Genomic DNA, 15,349 nt, shown 5'->3' on the forward strand with positions numbered 1-15,349 from the left:
CGGGGGGCGGGGGGCGGGGGGGGGCGGGGGGCGGGACCCTGCCGGAGGCGGAGCCGGCGTCCTGGGGAGCGGGCCGCCGTGTGTGCGGGGGGCGGGCGGGGGGCGGGACCCCGCTGGAGGCGCGGCGGGAGGAGGCCGGCCGTGAGGAACTCGGGTTTGGATGCTGGGGGGGCTTTTTCGCACGGAAACCTCTCTCCCACCTCAGCGCCTGTCCTCGCTCACTGTGTGGAAGGCGGCCCTGCAGACAGTGCATGGACGGGGGATAGTGAGTGTGAAGGGCGTGGTGGTCACACAGGCCCCAGCCTGGGCTGTGTGTGAGTGTGTGTGTGTGTGTGTGTGTGTGTGCGCGCGCGCTGACGGCTGGGGCCAGGGAGGCCGTGAGGACTCGGGGTAGGTGGCTCCACGTTGTTGTGAATCTAAAACTGCTCCCTCAAATAAAGGCTGTTAGAAAACGCATCGCCCGCCTGGAGAATTCTTTCTTTTTGTAAGAATACATTTTTGATTGACCCCAGAGAGAGAGATTAGGAAAGAGAATCATTGATCAGCTGCCTCCTCCCTGTCTAGACGTCTTTCTTTCTTTCTTTCTTTTTTAAAAAAAATTTTTATTGATTTTTTTTTTTTTTTTTACGGAGAGGAAGAGAGACAGCAGTGGGAGCTCAGGAGGTGTCCGCTGTGCTCGTGTCCTGCGGGTGGGTGCGTCCGTTGTGGCAGATGCCGCCTGAGCCCAGGTGCGGTTACCCAGGCCTGTGACCTGTGACCCGGGGCTGGAGGCATCCTGTGGGGTCTGTAAGGATGCTCCTCGCTTTTCTGATGTGAGCAGGACAGGGAGGAAGCCCGGAGCTGCACTCTGCACGGGAGGGCCTCCTGCTGGCAGGGAGAGGGGGGAGGAGGGGGGGGAGGAGGAGGAGGAGGAGGAGGAGTAGGGAGGAAGAGGAGGAGGGGGAGGAAGAGGGGAGGAAGAGGAGGAGGGGGGAGGAAGAGGAGGAGAAGGAGGAGGAGGAGGAAGAGGAGGAGGAGGAGGAGGAGGGAGAGGAGGGGGGGAGGAAGAGGAGGAGGGGGAGGAAGAGGAGGAGGGGGAGGAAGAGGGGAGGAAGAAGAGGAGGAGGGGGAGGAAGAGGGGAGGAAGAGGAGGAGGGGGGAGGAAGAGGAGGAGAAGGAGGAGGAGGAGGAGGAGGAGGGAGAGGAGGGGGGAGGAAGAGGAGGAGGGGGAGGAAGAGGGGAGGAAGAGGAGGGGGGAGGAAGAGGAGGAGAAGGAGGAGGAGGAAGACGAGGAGGAGGGGGAGGAAGAGGGAGAGGAGGGTGAAGAGGAGGAGGAGGAGTAGGAGGATCCAAGATGGCTGCTCGGGTATACACCTAGCCGCAGCAGCTCACAACAATTTCAAAGGAATACAACTAAAATGTAGAGTGGACATTGCCCAGAGCTACAGGTAGTCGACTGACTGAAAACTCTACAATAGGAAGGAGGGAGAAAACCAGAAGGAAAATCAGAGGAGCTGAAAAAAAGCCTAAGGTACGGAGACATGCTGCGCGCTCGCACGCACGCGCGCGCGGAGAGGTCGCAGCCGGAGAGGAGGAGAGGGCTGGGTGCTGCCTGGCGTTCCCTAGCAGGAAGGAAATAGAACCCCCAGCCTGGGCTGAACCCCCGAACCGGCAGCGCTGAGCCCCAAGTTATGTGCCAGACCCTGGGGACCCAGGCTCCGGCAGGGGGAGACAATCCCGGGGGACGGCGAAATGCGGGGCCCCTGGAGTCGCGCGCACATGGCGCGCAGAGGACTGAATGTTGACTCTGATGCTGGATTACCCTAGCCGGAAGAAACAAAGCCTCCGGCGGCAGCTCTGAGCCTCAGTCCAGACCTCCCCGAACTCCAGGTCTGGGCCAGTCCCTGGGGACCCAGGCTCGGGCAGGGGGAGACGGGGCTGCGAGGTGGAGTCCTGGGAGCGCGGCGAAAGGCCGAGCCCCCGGAGTCGTGCACACTGTGCGCAGAGGACAGTCTGTTGACTCTGATCTTGGACTCCCCTAGTGGGAGGGAGAAAGAAAGCTCCAGACTGGAGGAATGCCACGAGGAGCAGGAGCCCCTGCCGGACACCGGCCAGCTGGGCGCCAGCAAGGAGCCGGGCGACGGGGCCCCCAGTGGGGGGGGTGCCCCTGAGCCTTCGACTGCTGAGCACTGGCAACGGAGCCAAGGACGGGGGCTGCTTCCTGGGCGGCGCCGACCCCGGCAACAGGCTGGAGCAGCGCGGGAGCCCGCGGAGAACAAAGGGGTGCCACAGGCCAACCTGCTGAGCTCCCAGGACAAGGAGGAAGAAACCAAAGAAGTTCTCAATGTGAAGAAATCAAGTGAGAGCAAATGATAGTAAAATTACTTAAGAAAGAATACAAAGAAGATCTTGAAAAATCAAAGACTAAGTCAGAACTCAACGCACCAGCCAACATTGCAACATAAATGCGTTTTGTTGTTTTTTTTAAAAAAAGAAAAAAAAAAGAAGAGAAAAAAGGGACAGAATGTTGGAACAGCGGCGACCAGGCCTAGAGTGGCCAGGCACAAGGCAGTGGCAGCTGGGCCCGGAGCAGCAGTGGCCAGGCCCCAGAACAGCAGGAGCCAGAACAAGAGCATCAACGGCCAGCACTAGAGCAGCCAGACCTGGGGCAGTGGCAGCCAGGCCTGAGGCAGAGGCGGCCAAGCCCAGGGTGGCCAGTCCAGGAACACCCAGACACGGAGTGGCTGGGCCCGGAGAAGCCCGGCCCAGAGCAGCCGGGTTGGGAGCAGCCAGGCCCAGAACAGCAGTAGACAACCATGAAGAATCCAGGCTGGGAGCGGCCAGGCTCGGAGCAGCCGGGTCGGGTGCGGCCAGGCCCGGAGCAGCGGCGGCCAGGCTGGGAGCGGCCAGGCCCGGAGCAGCTGGGTCTGGTGTGGCCAGGCCTGGAGCAGCGGCTGCCAGGCTAGGAGCGGCCAGGCCCAGAGCAGCAGCTGCCAGGCTGGGAGCAGCCAGGTCCGGAGCAGCCGGGTCTGGTGTGGCCAGGCCCGGAGCAGCGGCTGCCAGGCTGGGAGCGGCCAGGCCCGGAGCAGCAGCTGCCAGGCTGGGAGCAGCCAGGTCCGGAGCAGCCGGGTCTGGTGTGGCCAGGCCCGGAGCAGCGGCTGCCAGGCTGGGAGCGGCCAGGCTCGGAGCAGCCGGGTCGGGTGCGGCCAGGCCCGGAGCAGCGGCTGCCAGGCTGGGAGTGGCCAGGCCCGGAGCAGCCGGGTCGAGCAGCCGGGTCTGGTGCGGCCAGGCCTGGAGCAGCGGCTGCCAGGCTGGGAGCGGCCAGGCCCGGAGCAGCAGCTGCCAGGCTGGGAGCGGCCAGGCCCGGAGCAGCCGGGTCTGGTGCGGCCAGGCCAGGAGCAGCGGCTGCCAGGCTGGGAGCGGCCAGGCCCGGAGCAGCCGGGTCTGGTGCGGCCAGGCCAGGAGCAGCGGCTGCCAGGCTGGGAGCGGCCAGGCCCGGAGCAGCCGGGTCTGGTGCGGACAGGCCAGGAGCAGCGGCTGCCAGGCTGGGAGCGGCCAGGCCCGGAGCAGCCGGGTCTGGTGCGGCCAGGCCCGGAGCAGTGGCTGCCAGGCTGGGAGTGGCCAGGCTTGGAGAAGCGGCTGCCAGGCTGGGAGCGGCCAGGCCCGGAGCAGCCGGGTCTGGTGCGGCCAGGCCCGGAGCAGCGGCGGCCAGGCTGGGAGCGGCCAGGCCCGGAGCAGCCGGGTCTGGTGCGGCCAGGCCTGGAGCAGCGGCTGCCAGGCTGGGAGCGGCCAGGCCCGGAGCAGCCGGGTCTGGTGCGGCCAGGCCAGGAGCAGCGGCTGCCAGGCTGGGAGCGGCCAGGCCCGGAGCAGCAGCTGCCAGGCTGGGAGCGTCCAGGCCCGAAGCAGCCGGGTCTGGTGCGGCCAGGCCCGGAGCAGCCGGGTCTGGTGCGGCCAGGCCTGGAGCAGCGGCTGCCAGGCTGGGAGCGGCCAGGCCCGGAGCAGCCGGGTCTGGTGCGGCCAGGCCAGGAGCAGCGGCTGCCAGGCTGGGAGCGGCCAGGCCCGGAGCAGCAGCTGCCAGGCTGGGAGCGTCCAGGCCCGAAGCAGCCGGGTCTGGTGCGGCCAGGCCCGGAGCAGCGACTGCCAGGCTGGGAGCGGCCAGGCCCGGAGCATCCGGGTCTTGTGCGGCCAGGCCCGGAGCAGCAGCTGCCAGGCTGGGAGCGGCCAGGCCCGGAGCAGCCGGGTCTGGTACGGCCAGGCCTGTAGCAGCAACAGCCAAGTCCAGAGCAACTAGGTCGGGAGCGGCAGTGACCAGACCCGGAGCAGCTGGTTGTGGAACGAACCAGAGCAACAGAGGCCAGGCCCGGAGCAGCCAGGCCTGAAACAGCTCGCTCCTCGCCTGTACCTGCCCACGGCTGCCTCTCAGACATGGCTGGAAACTTTTGCGGGAACTTGAGGGTCTGCTGAATCAAGTGATGAAGGCTTAGATCTGGATGTGTTGAGTTAGTATAGCGCTGGGGTGTTGATCTGTAAGTGCCTTGGGTGGGGCCTGGATGAGGCTGGTTGACCTATTTGGAAATGTCTTTTGTGTGAAGTGTATCATTGGGCATGTGGAGGTATTATTGATATGAGATAATGCTAAGTAACAGATTTACTATCTGAAAAGGGATTTACTATCGGGGAAAGGGAGGGAGGAAGAGACTGAACATAAACTGTGCACCTATGGATGAGGACAATGGGGGATGGGGAGGGGGCGGAGGGTGGGGTGGGAACCTGGTGGAGGGGGGAAGAAATGAGGAACCTTTGTAATAATATGAACAATAAAGATTGATTTGAAAAAAAATAAAAAAAAATAAAAAAAATAAAATAAAAAAAAAGAGGAGGAGGAGGAAGAGGAGGAGGAGGTGGTGGAAGAAGAAGCCTCGGTTCCGGTTCTGCAGCCAGGACCTGGGTGGCGGGTTGGGGGTTCGGGGGTGGAGCCTGGAGCCCCTGCCCAGCCCCTGGGAGGCTCTCCCTGAGCAGCCAGCAGAGGGCGTGGCGGAGGCGGGGCTCCTGGCCTGGGCCCTGGGGCTGCTGTCCCCTCTCTCTGCCTGATGACATTTCCTGGGGGATTAACTCCCTGGGATCCACTTAGCCTAAACCCGGATGGTCTGACCTGCGGTTTAATTCTGTGGCCGGAGTCCCTTTGCCAAGGACGAGGAGGCCAGAGGCCAGAGGGTAAGGCAGACTGCACACACTCACCCCAGAAAAACCGCAGGCCCCGGGCTGGCCGGTGGTGGGCAGCCTCCCCGTTGCCCAGGGAACGGGATGGAGGAGGCAGACAGGGGAGGAGGACAGACCGGTCTGCACAGGAGGAGGGAGAGGAGGCTGGGGAAGAGGCGGGCAGGGGGCAGGGGGCAGGGACGTGGGGCGGGGAGGTGGGATTCGGTGGCATTAAAAGGTGGGGCTCATCGCCGGGATTGTTGGGAGCGGCAACTGGACCCAGGCCCGTTCCCATTCCCATTCCCAGATTCCTCCTCCTCAGCCCAGTTCTGGAGCTGTAATTCCCCCACACACAACCCCCACCCCCACCCCAGGCCTCACCCCCACCCACAGCCCCACCCCCACCCCCGGCCTCAGTCCAGGTCACAGGCCCCCCCCCCCCCCAGGGCATCCCCATCCTCTGGCTCCATCCCGGTCTGCAGGTGGGGGCGGCGGGCGCGCCCAGGGCCTCCTCAGCGGGACATCATCTTCACAAACTCTGCGAACAAAGTCCTGGTGAGGCGGCATCCCCTTTCTGAGCCCTTTCTACCTGTCTTTGGGAAATCATTTACCCTCCCCAAACCTGCCCACCCCATCCTGAGGCCCGGAGGAGAGGGGAGGCGCGGGGAGGAGGAGGGGGGAGGAGGGGGGAGGAGGGGGGAGGAGGGGGGAGGGGGGGGAGGGGGGGGAGGGGGGGAGGGGGGGAGGGGGGGGAGGGGGGGGGGAGGCGGGGGAGGGGGGGAGGGGGGGGAGGGGGGGGGAGGGGGGGAGGGGGGGAGGGGGGGAGGGGGGGAGGGGGGGAGGCGGGGGAGGGGGGGAGGGGGGGGGGAGGGGGGGGAGGGGGGAGGGGGGGGAGGGGGGAGGAGGGGGAGGGGGGGGAGGGGGGGAGGGGGGGGAGGGGGGGAGGGGGGGGAGGGGGAGGGGGGGAGGGGGGGGGAGGGGGGAGGAGGGGGGAGGAGGGGGGAGGAGGGGGGAGGAGGGGGGAGGAGGGGGGAGGAGGGGGGAGGAGGAGGGGGAGGAGGAGGAGGGGGAGGAGGAGGAGGGGGAGGAGGAGGAGGGGGAGGAGGGGGGAGGAGGGGGGAGGAGGGGGAGGAGGAGGGGGAGGAGGAGGAGGGGGAGGAGGAGGAGGGGGAGGAGGAGGAGGGGGAGGAGGGGGGGGAGGGGGGGGGGAGGGGGGGGGAGGGGGGGAGGAGAGGGGAGGAGAGCGGAGGAGGGGGGAGGAGGGGGGAGGGGGGGGAGGGGGGAGGAGGGGGGAGGAGAGGGAGGAGGGGGAGGAGGGGGGAGGGGGGGGAGGGGGGGGAGGGGGGGGAGGGGGGGGAGGGGGGGGGAGGGGGGAGGAGGGGGGAGGAGGGGGAGGAGAGGGGAGGAGAGGGGAGGAGAGCGGAGGAGCAGGGAAGAGCTGGGAGGCGCGGGGAGGCTGCCAGGCTCACCCCTTCAGTGTCTTATCCTCCATCTCTTCAGTGTCAGCACCATCTCTTTCCCCCAGACCCGCCACCTCCGAGCCTGGGCGTAAGGCACCAGCTCCTCGCAGGGGCACACGAGGCCCGCTAAGGGGACCAGACGTCCTGATTTTTAACAATTTGTCCGGAGTCCCGCGATGTTTTGAAACAGTCCCGATTTTTTTTTTTTTAAATTGGGACTTTTAAAACGACGCGGGACAAATGGTTACACATCGGGACTGTCCCGCCAAAAGCAGACGTCTGGTCACCTTACTCTCGGGAGACACTAGTCCGTGGCAATGCACACAGGGGCTCCTGCCCACGGCCTGGACCGGATCCCGGTCCCGCCTCCTGGACAGTGGGCCGAGGGGAAGGACCGTCCATTCCTGGGCCTCAGTGTCCCGTCTGTGAACTGGGATAATGACAGTCCCGACCCGGTGGGGCAGGTGAGGGTGTTTGGGGAGCGGATGCCCCGGCCCAGCCCTGGCAGAAGGACATGGCAGCCGGGGCTGCTCGGGACGTGTGTTCCCGGAGGCCTGCGGGGTGCAGGGAGGGAGACCCCGGTGCTCACCTAAAGGAACCGTGGGCTCCACAGAGCAAGACAGACACCGGGACCCACAGGCACAATGTCTGAGGCCCCATCACATATTACTGCCTTAAGCATTTTACTGAACGTGATGAACATGGGTGCATACTGGTCCTTTAAGACAGAGCTGTTAGGAACTCTTAGCTGAGACACAAAAGCCATTTGATCGGAGGGCAATCGCCGCCCCCAGGATGAGAAGCCGCCAGCAGTGGCTGCCCTGGGTTCCCCTCCCTGCCTCACCTGTGGTGTGCACATCCGCTGCCGGCCCCACGGGTCAGTCCAAGGGTTGTGTGAGGACTGAGGCCAGGCCTAGCCGCAGGGGTGCGAGGCGGAGCTGGGTCTCGCAGGTCACTGTAACTTCCCGTCCCCCAGGCGGAGGGCCGTCCCCGAAAAGTGTGGGCCCAGAGCCAGTGGAGTCAGGCCCGGGTGCCAGCACACCCGCTCCGGCCCTGGCCGAGCCCCTCCCACCTCTGTGCTTCCCTGTCCTCTGGGACAGTGGCCCCAGGTTAGGTGGCTGGGAGGTTAAATGAGTTTCTAAGGTTGAAACTGCCACTATCCAATGCAATAGCCACTCACCACATGGAGCTACTTAGGTGAAATTTAATTAAAAAGAAATAGAGCCCAGCCAGTGTGGCTCAGTGGTTGAGCACTGACCGAGGAACCAAGAGATCAGCACTTCGATTCCTGGTCAGGGCACATGCCTCGATGTCAGGCTCGATCCCCAGTAGGGGGCTTGCAGAAGGCAGCCTATCGATGTTTCTCTCTCATTCATGATTCTCTCTATCCCTCTCTCTTCCTCTCTCTAAATATCAATAAAGCCAAAACTGGTTTGGCTCAGCGGTAGAGCATCGGTCTGCGGACTGAAAGTTCCCAGGTTCGATTCCAGTCAAGGGCAAGTATGTTGGTTGGGGGCACATCCCCAGTAGGAGGTGTGCAAGAGGCAGCTGGTCGATGTTTCTCTCTCATCGACATTTCTAGCTCTCTATGTCTCTCCCTTCCTCTCTTTAAAAAAATAAATAAATAAAATAAGAAAAAAAATTAGCCGGGACCGGTTTGGCTCAGTGGATAGAGCGTCGGCCTGCGGACTGAAAGGTCCCGGGTTCGATTCCGGGCAAGGGCATGTACCTTGGTTGCCGGCACATCCCCAGTAGGGGGTGTGCAAGAGGCAGCTGATCGATGATTCTCTCTCATAGATGTTTCTAACTTTCTATCCCTCTCTCTTCATCTCTGTGAAAAATCAATAAAATATATTTTTTTAAAAAGGAAAAAAAATTAATATCAATAAAAACATCCTATATAATAAAAGGCTAATATGCAAATTGGCCAAATGACGGGACTGGTTGCTATGACGCCCACCGACCACCAGGGGCAGGAGCTGCCCAGGTGGTCACAGGGAAGCCCTGCTTAGCCGGAAGCCGGGCTCACAGCCGGCGAGCCCAGTGGCAGGAGGCTGTCCCCCAAGGGCGCTCAGACTGCCAGAGGGTGCAGGCTGGTCTGAGGGACTGCCCCCTGCCCTCCCCACCCAGTGCACAATTTTCAGCACCAGGCCTCTAGCATTTTAATATATAAGTAAAAATAAATATAAGAATATGTCCTCATTGCACTGGCCACATTTCAAGTGCTGGCCGCTGGGGGCGGCTGTCACAGTGCACAGTGCGGGGGAAGATGTTCCTGTCTCTGCTGGAAGTCGCTGCTGGAAGGCACGTGTTCCACACGTGAGCTATCAGAGCACCCAGAGCCCAGCAAGACCTGGACACGGAGCCGGGGTTAATAATTATTTATTTTTTAGAAACGACTAAATTCCCACATTAAACCACACCCGCACACACACTGACACCACGTCTGCTTCTGACACCGGCGGTGCTGGCCGCCGTCCGGAGGGCAGGGCCTAGCAGAAAGCCTCCAGGTCCTGGTCGGAGTCCTGGTCTGTGTCCTCCTGGACACTCTGCCTCCGGTACAGCCAGGCCACCTGGGAGACAGGGCAGGCGGCGGTCAGAGCCAGGGCCGCCCCGCCCCTCACCCCCACTGCAGGTCAGCGCCCCCCTCTCCGATCCGCTCTCGGGCCGGGCAGCGCCCCCTCCGGGCCTCACCTGGGAACTGGTGGTGGCCTCCTCGGGCGTCTTGTCTTCACGGACGCGGACAAACCGCGGGAAGCGGAGGGAGATCCCCTTCTCACTATCCACCTGGAGGGGGGTGGTGATGGGACCTCCTGTGGCCCAGCCTTGGGCCTCGCTAACCATTCCCCACCAAGTCCCCTCCCGCTCCTGCACCTCTGGCCGCGTCCTGACCCGAACCGCGGGCTGAGCAGAGGCTGTTGTAAGGGGTCAGTAAGACAATGAGCCCTCGGGACCGTCCTGGCCCGCGGCAGCGCTTAAGAAATGCCAGCTGTGACCGCTGTGGTTCAGGCGGTTGGCGTTATGAGGGCCAGACGCAGAGCAGCGGAGTCGGGTGTGGATTCTGGAACCGGACTGTGGGGTCAGATCCCAGCCCCCCACTCCCGGGAGCCAGGAGCCCCGAGAGGGGCCAGTCCCTCAGCTCCCGGGCTCTGGTCCCCCTGAGGGCGGGGCTGCTCGGCGCCTGAGGATAAACACGTGCACACAGGTGCCTGCTGCCGGCACAGCACCCGCTGCCCAGGCTGCGCCCACACCTGCTCCCGGGACCCTGGCTTCAGAGTGAGAAGATTCAAAGAAATGCGGTCCCAAATACAGGCTCCGCCTTTGCACGGAAGCCACTTCTAACAGAAAAGCTGGATGGAGAGATCGGAGGAACCTCACACTGAACGGGAGACCCCGTCTCTCCCGGGGAGGAAGCGAGCTCAGAGCCCGCGCTGGGCACCGGCAGCGCCTCCGCGGCCCGGCCCTCCCCGTGGTGAGGACCGAACCGCCAGGAGAGAAGGACCTGGACAGCAGGTGGTGTGGGAATTAATTACAGTGAAGACAGAAATGGAACAGGCCGGGTCATAAGCTTTTCCTTAGAAGAACCGTGTTTTCAGAAATTACTTAAGAGCTGAGTGTGAAACAGCAATTTCACTGTTTTCTTTCTACTCCTGGTGCATTTCTCTTTAAAAAATAAAAGACCAGGGACCCTTGAGTCTGCAGGGCGATGCTCTATCCACTGGTTTGACTCAGTGGATAGAGCATCGCCCTGCAGACTCAAGGGTCCCTGGTTCGATTCCAGCCAAGGGCACGTACCTTGGTTATGGGCACATCCCCAGGAGGAGGTGTGCAGGAGGCAGCTGATCAATGTTTCTCTCTCATTGATGTTTTTAACTCTCTATCCCTCTCCCTTCCTCTCTGTAAAAAATCAATAAGATATATATATTTTTAAATGAAACAAAAGACTTTGACCCAGTTATCTGACACCCAAATAAGATGCAAGCTCGGGGTTTCCCAATGCCCCCCAGGAAGGGCCTCCCCACTCTCCCGTCAGGAATTCCTCCGGAGGCTCTACCCCAGGCACATCCGTCACTCACTCACCAGGCCGCGGGCCGCGGGGTAGATGGGCGAGAGGGACAGGTCCGCGCACCTGACCTCCCACACGGTGCGGGGCTCCAGCCAGTGGTCCGGGGCCACGGCGCCGTCCGCCCGGACGTAGGAGCGAGGGGCGGGCACCACCAGGGCCTGCGGGAGCAGGGGAGGGGGAAGAGAGGATCTCGGGTCTCAGAATCAAGATGGAGGGTTGTGGGGTTGGGAAGTGAGGCAAATGGGGGAAGATAGAGACACAAACTTTCCTTAAAGACAAAGCCAGGAATGGGGGGTGGGGAGCAATGGGAGAAGGAATAAAGAAAGACAGAGACCCTGGGAGCTGAGACAGAAATTAAGACTGACAGAGGCAGAGAGAGGGACAGAGACCCCTAGAGGTGGGGACAGAGACCTAGAGAGAGAGAGAGCGCCAAAGAATGGACAGGAACGGAATCACAGATACCAACACAAAGGACAGTCACGCCCGGAACACCTGTGACCATGACCTCAAACACTCAGCCAGCACCCTAAGGATCGACTCAGGGAACCCCACAAGAGCGCCCTGCCGGAGACGGCCCCCTGCTGGGGCCGAGGCACCTAGCGCGGGGAGACGGGCCCTGACTGGCAGCACTGGCGAGTGGCCGGCCCAGCTGGGACTTGCCCCCCCGAAGCCAGCTGCGCTGCCCCTGCGTGTGGCACCGGAGCCGGGCTGCTCACCTGCAGGGTCTGGTGGTACTCCTCCAGCTCCTCGTCGCTGAAGCCGGTTCCGAGCTGCGGGAAGGACAGACAGGTCAGCGGCCAGCACTGCCTCCCCGCTCCGCGGGGCCCCGAATCCGCACAGAGCGCCCCCCGCCCGCTCCGCGGGGCCCCGAATCCGCACAGAGCGCCCCCGCCCGCTCCGCACTAACCAGCACCCACAGAAACCACGGGGCGCTGGGCATCCGCCAGCCCCTCGCAGCCCGGGGATGGAGGACAAATCTCAGGGCGACTGTCCCTGCTCCTTCCGCTCTGTCTCCCTGAACGGAAGTCTCTCCCTTGGGCCCTGACATCCCTCCTGCCCCATAACTGGGGTCATGTCCAGTCGGAACACTGCCGAGAGTTTTCTTTCACCCAAACAGTCAAGGCTAAAAAATACTCTTTGATGCGGGCAATACAGTAAGATGGACAACTTCACACCACTGATCTAAAATGTCAACAGAAAGCCCTTTGTACTGAGAGCCTTATGATCTTCTCGCTTTAGCCCGGACGGTGTGGCTCAATGGTTGAGCATCAACCTATGAACCAGGCGGTCACAGTTTGATTCCCGGTCAGGGCACATGCCTGGGTTGCAGGCTCGATCCCAGTAGGGGACAGCAGGAGGCAGCCGATCAATGATTCTCTCATCACTGATATTTCTATCTCTTGCTCCTTCCTTCTCCCTTCCTCTCTAAATCAATAAAAATGTACTGAACATTTTTTAAATGAAAATGAAAATGTTTCTCTTTTGCCCTCCCCGCGCCCGCGCCGGCCCCGCCGCACCTTGCAGATGGCCTGCAGCTCCTCGCTGTCCTCGTCGTAGGCGGCCAGCAGGAAGCCCCCGTAGCGGCCGGCCCGCTTCCCCCGGCCCAGGTAGGCGCCGATCACCACGAGGTCCAGGGTGTCGCCCACGCCGTCCAGGTAGTCCTTCTTCAGCTGGGGGAGGTGAGGGGAGAGTCACGGGAGTGGTGGCGTGGGAGACTGGAGAGGAGTTTCCATAAAGAAGACTGAGCGGGGCCACTGAGGATGGACATGGACGGCCATCGAGGCTGAAAGGAGGGAAAGAGGCGGCGCCCTGGGAGGAGCAGGTGACGGAGGGGACGGGCGGGCCGGGGAGACCTGGGGTCATGCTGGATCCCCTTTCCCTCACTCCCTCCTTCCCACAGAGCACTGATCCATTCGTCCCGGAAACACTGATTAGTGCCAACTGTGAGCCAGGCAGGAGCTGGGCCTCGGGGATGCATAGAAAGGTTCCTGCCCTCAGAGCTGCTGTCAGTCCATGGGGAGGGACAGACCATAGATGACTCCTAAAGGTGCAGGCCCGGCCAGCTCAACTCCAAACCCTCCCTGCTCCATCCAATCCTTGTTCCCCCTCCTCATGGCCCGCTCCATCGAGCCTCCATCATTCCCACCAAACAGCAGCCTCCCCGTGCTCCTGCTTCTGCCCCTGCCCCCCCATCACCACCCGGACCAGCAGAGGACTGTGCAGATGACAATCAGATCACGTGCTTTCCTGCCCAGAACCTCTTAGGACGACCCAGTTTCCTCTGACCACAGTCCCCAGGGCGCTGTGTGATCCGGGCCTGCTCCCCACCGACCCCACAGCCAAGGGCCTTGCTCCCGGTACACACACAGCCTGTTCCGACCTCAGGGCCTTTGCACTTGCTGCTCGCCCCGCCCAAGTGTCCGTGCTGATAATCACGCGGCCGGCCTTTCCTGTCGCCTGTGTCTTGACCCGAACGTGGCCTCTGGAGAGGCTTTTTCCAACTGCCCTCGCTGTCCCTGAGCTGACGTCTTCCTTCACAGCACTCACCGCTCCGGACTCTCTCCCCGCGCCCTCCGACCGCCTCGCCCACAGGGAAGGCAGGCTCGGGAGAAGAGAAGCCTCATCTGGCTCTCCGCTGCGGCTCAGGGCCCTGAGCTGGCCATGTCATTAGCGAGGACTGGCGGGGGAGACCCGAGGCTGCGCAGTGAGGCCGGGGGCTCAGGAAAAGGCTCCCGAGCTCAGACAGGGCGAAGGGTAAGACTTGAAGTCAGCGTCCTGGTCGGGAACGATCGCCGGGGCCAGGGCTCAGCGGGAAGGCTGGGGGCAGGCAGTCACCTTGAGCCAGTTGTGCGACCTCTTGGCGATCTCGTAGGTGGCGTTGACATCCAGGGTCTTCACCATCAGCCCCTCGCAGGAGTCTGAGGAGACAGAGGCCGCCCCTGTGAGGCCGGGGCTCGCGGCGGCAGGAGCAGGCAGGATCTGGGGCGAACCGCCCAGGGCGGGCCGGGAGCACAGCGGATCACGGGCCGGCTGCTGGCCGCAGTGGGGGGGGCGGGGCCGGCACCTCACCTTTCACCGACTGCTCCAGGAACTCTGCGATCTGGTCCGTGTCCTTGGTGTCCAGGGAGGTGGCGAAGACAAACTCGCCCTCCGTCTCCACGAAGTTCTCCCGGAGCAGCTGCCGGCGCCGGGAGAGCGGCTCCCGGACCAGGGACTGAGGGACAGGCGAGAGAGGAAGGGACGCCAAAACAGGGAGCACACGTCACAGGAGCGAAGGAGAGCCGGGAGAGGGGAGAACCAGCCGACACGAGGGCTCTGAGACTCTGAGCCGGGGCTGGAGACCTTTCAGATCCGAGGGCCCCAGGGGCGGAAGACGGGGAGCCACGGCCCTGCTGGAGCTTGGACAGTCTCTTGTAACTAAGACTATTGTTCCTTTTTTTTAATATATTTTATTGATTTTTTTTACAGAGGAAGGAAGAGGGATAGAGAGTTAGAAACATCGATAAGAGAGAATCATCGATTAGCTGCCTCTTGCACATCTCTTACTGGGTATGTGCCCGCAACCAAGGTACATGCCCTTGACCGGAATCGAACCCGGGACCTTTCAGTCCACAGACCGACGCTCTATCCACTGAGCCAAACCGGTTTCGGCTATTATTCCTTTTTTAACACCAATTGAACCAAGGCAGAAAGAAGCCTACGATCATTATGCTGACACAGACATGCTCCTGAGTGGGTATTTTCCATGTTGATGCTATGACACAGACATGCTTCTGAGAGGGTATTTTCCATGTTGATGCTATGACACAGACAAGCTCCTGAGAGGGTATTTTCCATGTTGATGCTATGACACAGACAAGCTCCTGAGAGGGTATTTTCCATGTTGATGCTATGACACAGACATGCCCCTGAGAGGGTATTTTCCATGTTGATGCTATGACACAGACATGCCCCTGAGAGGGTATTTTCCATGTTGATGCACAGCAGCAACCTCTTCCGATGAAGAACCAAATTCTACTCTATCCTCAGCTCTGCGGGTACTCCCATCCTTGTCACAGCTCAACCCTGCCCCTTTAGGACAGAAAGGAGCTGAACGTGCAATTATGTGCCCACCCTGGGAGCCACTGTGCTGGGAACCGTCTAATAAACACACAGTGTGACCATTTTTAACGCTGGAATTTCTGGAGCCACGCAGCTCAGCTGGTTCGAGTTGGTCCCAATGCACCAAGGTTTTGGGTTCGATTTCCAGTCAGGCATATACAAGACCCAGCCAGTGAATGCACAAGTGGAACAGCAAATCAATGTGGGGCTTTCTCTCTCTCAAATCAATACAAAAATATTTTTTGAAGAAGTAGGGAAAATAGCTGAAACCGGTTTGGCTCAGTGGATGGAGCATCGGCCTGGGGACTGAAGGGTCCCGGGTTCGATTCTCGGCAAGGGCATGTACCTTGGTTGCGGGCACATCCCCAGTGGGGGTGTGCAAGAGGCAGCTGATTGATGATTCTCCCTCATCGATGTTTTTAACTCTGTATCCCTCTCTCTTCCTCTCTGTGAAAAATCAATAAAATATATTTTAAGAATAAAATTTTTTTTTAAAAAAGTAGGGAAAATAGCAGCATAGGTAAACGCAGTATCACCACCTCCC

At 61.6% G+C, this 15,349-nt stretch overlaps 1 protein-coding gene and 1 long non-coding RNA gene across 8 annotated transcripts in view; one reads left to right on the forward strand and one right to left on the reverse strand.

The window, feature by feature from the left end:
* LOC311633534 overlaps window positions 1-15,349 on the forward strand; it is a 176,790-nt gene that overhangs the window by 52,690 nt on the left and 108,751 nt on the right. The window lies entirely within an intron of this gene.
* The window catches only part of LIG1 (DNA ligase 1), a 28,010-nt gene continuing 21,666 nt past the window's right edge, over window positions 9,006-15,349 (reverse strand). For all 7 annotated transcript variants that reach the window (XM_084905830.1, XM_084905824.1, XM_084905825.1 and 4 more), the window contains 7 exons: window positions 13,774-13,918; window positions 13,540-13,622; window positions 12,222-12,374; window positions 11,421-11,474; window positions 10,719-10,862; window positions 9,333-9,425; window positions 9,006-9,211 (listed from right to left, as the gene is read on the reverse strand). In XM_084905830.1, coding sequence (XP_084761956.1) covers window positions 9,131-9,211; window positions 9,333-9,425; window positions 10,719-10,862; window positions 11,421-11,474; window positions 12,222-12,374; window positions 13,540-13,622; window positions 13,774-13,918 — 753 coding nt within the window. In that variant the 3' untranslated portion in view covers window positions 9,006-9,130. The remainder of the gene's footprint in view (window positions 9,212-9,332; window positions 9,426-10,718; window positions 10,863-11,420; window positions 11,475-12,221; window positions 12,375-13,539; window positions 13,623-13,773; window positions 13,919-15,349) is intronic.

This window comes from Pipistrellus hanaki, assembly GCF_964339955.1.
Source record: "Pipistrellus hanaki genome assembly, chromosome: 15".
Taxonomy (NCBI): domain Eukaryota; kingdom Metazoa; phylum Chordata; class Mammalia; order Chiroptera; family Vespertilionidae; genus Pipistrellus; species Pipistrellus hanaki.